This window comes from Electrophorus electricus, chromosome 19 (assembly GCF_013358815.1).
Source record: "Electrophorus electricus isolate fEleEle1 chromosome 19, fEleEle1.pri, whole genome shotgun sequence".
Lineage (NCBI taxonomy): Eukaryota > Metazoa > Chordata > Actinopteri > Gymnotiformes > Gymnotidae > Electrophorus > Electrophorus electricus.
Genome location: NC_049553.1, coordinates 13,883,010 through 13,889,301, shown reverse-complemented (window position 1 = coordinate 13,889,301; position 6,292 = coordinate 13,883,010). Strand labels below are relative to the sequence as shown.

The 6,292-nt window shown below is 38.8% G+C and overlaps 1 protein-coding gene across 1 annotated transcript; it reads left to right on the top strand.

The window, feature by feature from the left end:
• Positions 1-2,922: 2,922 nt before the first annotated feature.
• Positions 2,923-5,549, top strand: si:dkeyp-67a8.2 (myeloid-associated differentiation marker homolog). The gene is made up of 2 exons (XM_027033057.2): positions 2,923-3,009; positions 4,147-5,549. Exon 2 carries the CDS (start codon positions 4,287-4,289, stop codon positions 5,160-5,162), a length of 876 nt encoding a protein of 291 aa, XP_026888858.1. The 5' UTR covers positions 2,923-3,009; positions 4,147-4,286; the 3' UTR covers positions 5,163-5,549.
• Positions 5,550-6,292: the final 743 nt, after the last annotated feature.

Here is a 6,292-nt window from a genome sequence, read left to right as displayed (position 1 = left end):
GTCACTCCATGCAAGTCAGTACTCCAAATAACGACAATCTCAGTCTATTTAATTAAGGAGAAATGTTACTGTGATGCCTACATTTGTATGTAGCAATATAGCCTATTGTGTTGTTTATTTTCTCAAATTACTTCAAAATATGTTGTGTGAAGTCACCATGTACCTGGAGGTCCAAATGGGCAAGAAACATGCACTGTTTAATGCACACTGACGTTTGTGAATTAACAGTGCCATGTTTCTTGCCCAGTCTAATGTGAGAGGAGATCTATAAACAGCAAAAAATGTATCAGTGTTTTTCAGGGTCAAACATCTAAGTCCACTAACATTTATTTGGCACTGGGATAGTTTTCAGTACTCAAGGGAAGAATTTGGTCTCAAACTGATCCTAAACTGCTCATGATATTATCAGCATTATTTCAAAATGGAGGGGTTAGATGTTTGTGAAACACTTATTGCAAATGTTTTCTATGATTTTACAGCAGGAAATATCACTTGGCTTCTTTGCAGTCTCAGAAATTATTCAGCGCTTCTGACGTTTGTGTTCCATTCCTTGATCTGAAGTCTGCACTGTGCATGCAAAAGTGTGTTCTCCATTTGAACAAGAATTAGAACCGATTCTGTCAACAACCAGCACGATGATTGTCTACAATTAAACTTCAGTGATAGTAGACTAACAGGCTACTGCCTACTATGCTAGGTTAATGTAACTGGCATGCTCCTGTAACCTGAAGGTAAAATAAACTGTAAAGATATATTTAATCAAAATATATGTCACGTCATTGTGTTAAAAGCTTAGCTAAGGTCATGTTGCTCTAGCTTTGATGTGGGGAAAGAACAGAATGTATTCAGTGCCCTAGAGAAGTTTCTAAAAGTAGAAGAATGACCCTCCTCCCAACCCTCCAAATGCTGAGTTGTATTTTGAGCACTAGCTGACAGTTTGCAAATGATGTGACATGAGCCTTTCTTCAAAATTAAAGTAGTATCTGTAGTGATAATACTTAGGAGATAATACTTACATCAAATGTTAGTTGATAAGAAATGACAACAATTATCATGTGTTTGGAGCAGACATGGTTACTACGTGAAGGATGTGTAGTCCGCAGTGTGTTATCACAACAACAAAAAGGATGGTGGTATAGGACAGTGTTACTAATGCAAAGGTCATTGGTTCAATTCCTAGGGAGCACACGGCATACTGATAAATGTATAGGTTGGTCTCAATAAGAGTGTCTGCCAAAGGTAAAAAATGTCTGGTAAAATATGAGGTTTGTACAGTTGTGTTACCCTCAGTCTGTCTGCCTATGGATCCAGGGGCCAGCTTCTCAAAATCATTTTAGCAGGATCAAAGTAATTGAATCAAATCAGAAAATCACATTTTTCAAAACAGATCTCAACATTTCTGATCCTAATTATTTGTATTGTATTTTATAATCCAATCCAATCTTGAATCAGGATTAGATGCCACATTTGTTGTTTTTTTCAAAACCCAGAGCTATAATCTTGATCAGTGTTGATACTACATAGCAAGGTGGGAATATGGGGTGGATGAACAGATAATTTGTTGCAGGAATTACATAAAAGCCTACAAAGAGTAATAAACACTGTAAAATATGACTGGTGTATACTATTGTAAGGTTCTAGTTATCACTGTTATTACTTTACTTTAATTTACTAGCCCAGGCCAGAAAAATGCAGTTACTTCAAAAAGGAAGTAGGACTTCGGTCTGTCATCATGTTAATACCACTGGTGCTGATCATTTAAAAACCACAGAACAGGTTAAACTTAATTACAATAATTTACAGTAGTGTAAGGACAACTATGAATGCATATCACCTTCAACTTCTTGTGAGGATGGAAGCTTTTCTTTTAAAATGGTTCATTATAGATTTCTTTCATTCAAAAGGAACTAATAACTGTCCAGCAGCTGACAGTTGACTTCTAATACAAAGATTTCAAAATACCGATCTGGAGATATCGGAATCAGTATTATGCAATACATCACTGTTTTGTGAAACCAGTACTGAGAACTGAGCTCCGTTTTGGTCCTAGATAAGTAAAAGGGGGATATGATTATCTGGACAAATTTAATACAGATTAATAGTTTTTGAAAAACTGGCCCGAATAGCAACATCACAGCATCACTGCCTGGTAGAGGAAAAGGAGACAGCTGGATTGCAAAATTCTGCCTACTATTGTTGTGTTGAAAGTGGCCATTCAGCACTCAGATATTGACAATTTATTAAATGGGAAGAGAGAACCTGAAACTGTTAATGGAAAATCTGGGCTATAATAATTCTGCACCTCTAACTGTGAAATACCCAGAAATCCAAGAAATATAGGTACAGCGTAGGTTTTCTAAAGAAGAGCGAGGTGAGTGCCTTGTTGGCTGCATTACATATTAGGAGTATATTTCCCCATCTTCCCCTTTCACTACGTCTATGTTCTTATTAATATATATGGCTGTTACTTGGCATGACAGATGCTTTTTTTTTTTTTCCCTTCAACATGGTGAGGTCGCATGTTTGGGTTTAAACAGCACTTTTACGAGTTGCTTTCTCCTCTTCTTTATGTCACTGCATCAGTTCGTTCTTGCAGTGTCCCTTTCCTTACGATAGAACTTGGGAATATTATAAAAATGTTAAACAGCAACAAGCAGTCAGACAGTCCAATACATGAGATAACTACAGTTTTATGACCACAACACAAAAAAGCTAGGCCTTTTTAGATATTGTGCCGCCCAGTCACCCGCATTAAATTAGCTATTTGAAACGCTGTTAGAATTTATAAGGCTATTAACCAGCTTCGTCTGTCCCTTGCTGTGAAGGTTTAGGTTTCGAGGGCTTAGGTCAAGAAGAGTGCAAAGCAATACCTAATTTGGTAAAAAAAAAAAAAACTGGGCGTGGATGAGTAAGTACCGAAAAGGAACAAGCATCCGGGAGCGCGGAATGAAACGGGTCGCATACCTTACTTACATTACTAGAAATAGTGGAGTAAAATACTTCGAAAAGGTAAGCGGTCTACTCAGTTTAATGTCAAAGTAACCTTCCTTATGCTAACATTATTGGACCTTAGGCGGAGTTGGGAGAAATTGTGCAAGAGTGTCTAAATGTTAGGCTGCTACTTAAAAACGTAGGACGGCGTAGAAATCTGAGAGAGAAGGTCGCTCAGCGAACATCTTGCTTGGAAATACAACTAGTCCTGCATGTTTGAATGTAGTCTATATAACGCTTTTGACTATAATAAATCGTTCAAATTAAAATTTAGCTAAGGGATTCTTGTTCCGAAGTAATACATTACTTCGTACATCGGCTTTTCCACTATGTTACTTGATCTCAAATAATTATACGTATAGAAATTTTCATTAAACTTAAAAGAATACTTAATATTTGTCATGTTGCTTAGCTGGGCATTACTTAAATGGTCTTTACCACGTCCATCATATGCGAAGTAGAACCGTAATGTTTTTCCGTCGAAATAAATATGTCAGGCACAAATTTTGAATACATGTAGCCTACAGTTAATGCCTGACGCAGTGACTGCAAATACATGTAGCCTACAGTTAATGCCTGACGCAGTGACTGCATTAACCATCCTCTTTCGCTTTTAAGTCCACTATGACGTCAAATTACGGCAGCCACGCCTAGACATCACATCTGTGAGCTTCCCCATACCCTAAAGAAAAGTTTCCTGATACAATATAGTGTATTCGAAAGCTTTAAATTCTATCATTTAAACATCGAAATACAGCCTAATTTTATATCAATATGAATCTGTAAGTTAAATATGTAATAGAAAGATAATGTGTGCGTGTGAATTTAATTAATTGAATGTTCGTATCTTACGCTAATAAACTAGAGCGAGAAACAGCGTGGTCTGTAATATATAATTGTGTAATCTACATGCGACATGTTGCGTTTGTTTTCCGAGCGAGGGGAGGGGGCCGCCAGGAAGTTTCTCTTGATCGTTTGTGCTCGTCAGTTACCGCCTTACGCTTGTGCATTCACGAGGCTGTGTAGTCCCTTCTCAAAAGGGTGAAAGCTCCTCCTACACCAAAAGGTTGTTTACTGGCTTGGGGGGTTTAAGAATTGCAAGATTTAAAACTAAAGACCTGCATCTTACCTTTTTTTTTCCCTTCATATTTGCAGGTTTTCCTGACCAAGAAACAGAAAAGAGTCAGTCCCCCAGAGATACGAAGATTTCCCTTGATATCACCAAAAATATCTTCCTTTTTTTTTTGCACTGCAGAACACACCTCAGACATCCACATTGCTTAGAATAAACTGACATGGCCTTGGTAGTCCCGGTCCCATCCCGTCTACTGTGGGCTCGTTTAGCAGCCCTGGTGTTTGCATGTGTGGCGTTCAGTGTCGCGCACGGATCAGGCGCGAATGGTGGTATGTACGACTGGTGCATGTTCTGCTGGGTGTTCAGTTTCGCCGGCACCTTGCTGGTGTTGCTGGTGGAGCTGCTGGGTCTGCAGTCACTAAGTCCCGTGTCCTGGACCAACTTCCCCATCACTTTTGCCTGTTACGCAGCACTCTTCTGCCTCTGTGCCTCCTTCATCTTCCCATTTCACTTCATCAAAGACACCAATGTCTATGACAAGAGCCGCAATCACAGGATTGCCAGCACAGTCTTTTCCTGCCTGGCCACCTTTGCGTACGTGGTAGAGGTGAGCTTGACTCGCGCGCGCCCCGGTGAAGTGGCCGGCTACATGGCTACGGTGCCCGGCCTGCTCAAGGTGTTCGAGACCTTCGTGGCCAGTGTCATCTTTGTCTTCATCAGCAATCCCATATCCTACACCTATCACGACGCGCTGAAATGGTGCATGGCTGTTTACTGTATTTGCTTCATCATATCAGCAGCCATTGTGATGCTGTGTGTCGGCGAGTGTACGGGCTTCCTTCCTTTCCCATTTTCCCGCTTCCTGTCTGCCTATGCCCTATTGGCCGTGGTGATGTACCTCACTGCTACCATCATCTGGCCGGTTTTTCAGTTTGATAGCCATTACTCCACGGTGAAGCGGGACTATCACTGCCTCTCTAGGGGACTTTGTCTGTGGGAAAAACTGGTCACCATAGCTGTACTGACCGCTGTCAACTTTCTGTTGTACCTGGCAGATCTGGCATACTCTGCCCGATTGGTGTTTGTCAGCACATGAAAAACTGGGAATCAGCACATCAGTACATTTCATATATTGGTTTGTGTCTACCACTGCTGCCTCTGTGTGACAGATCCACACACTGCTGAGCTGATACAGATGTTTTACTGTGCCATGTCTTTGTGCTGCTTACATGTGAAGCCTGTATCTCTAACCTATATGTACAATTTTGCACAAAATGCATGCTGTACAACAATATTTGATGTGTTTTAATTCAGTTTTTATTCAGCATATTGGAACAATCCAAAATGAAAATCTTGGAAACCTGGCAAGCACGTTTTCAGTGTTTGTATGCTTGTATATGTTTTATACATTTTCAGTCACATTAGATGTGATCTTAAAGTTGTTTGCTACAATATTAAGTGAATAAATAATTATTCTCACATATTTGGACTGGTGACATAGTTTTGCATTTCCAGATTACAAAGTTCAACTGCTTAGATTGATGAAATAACCAAAAGCCAGTCCAATTTTAGTACAACATCAATTTTGATTACATATTGCCTGAATTCTTGCCTCTGTTGTACTAAAAATAATTTAACAACAAATCCCTATTTCCCTTTAATTTTAAGACCAAAGTCATCAAATAGTCTAGTGGTATTTAGGGTATGCTAGTAGCTGTACCTTGTGCTAAGGTTACTATAATTTACATTGGATGGAGGAGATCAAATAATATTTGCATTAGATTAATAATTATGGGCTAATCCTCCAAAAAGGTTAAAAGGAAGAGAGAACTTTAGTAGTCACTATAAGCCTTTGAATTCCATTACTATAGAGCTAAGTGACAATAATAATACTATTTTATTTTTCATAGCTTGAAGTAGTTCACCAGATAAACCTTGTGAATATAATTTTGCTGTAGAAGTTGTGAAAAGAAATTGAAAAAATGAGTGTGCCTTTTCATTTAAAAACCTGTGGTTGTGCGAACTCCTCTCACCTTCTTGTAGTGAATTTGGATTCAAGAAATGTACTGCATTATTGTGGTACCTGTACAGTAAATACATGAGATATTGCTTGGAAGCTAAATCATAAATTATTTTAATTTTGATTTGGTATTTTTCAAGGGTAGTTTTTGTTTATCTGAGTAAGATATGAATGAGTTACTACTACATTGTTAGAAGGCTACCCAC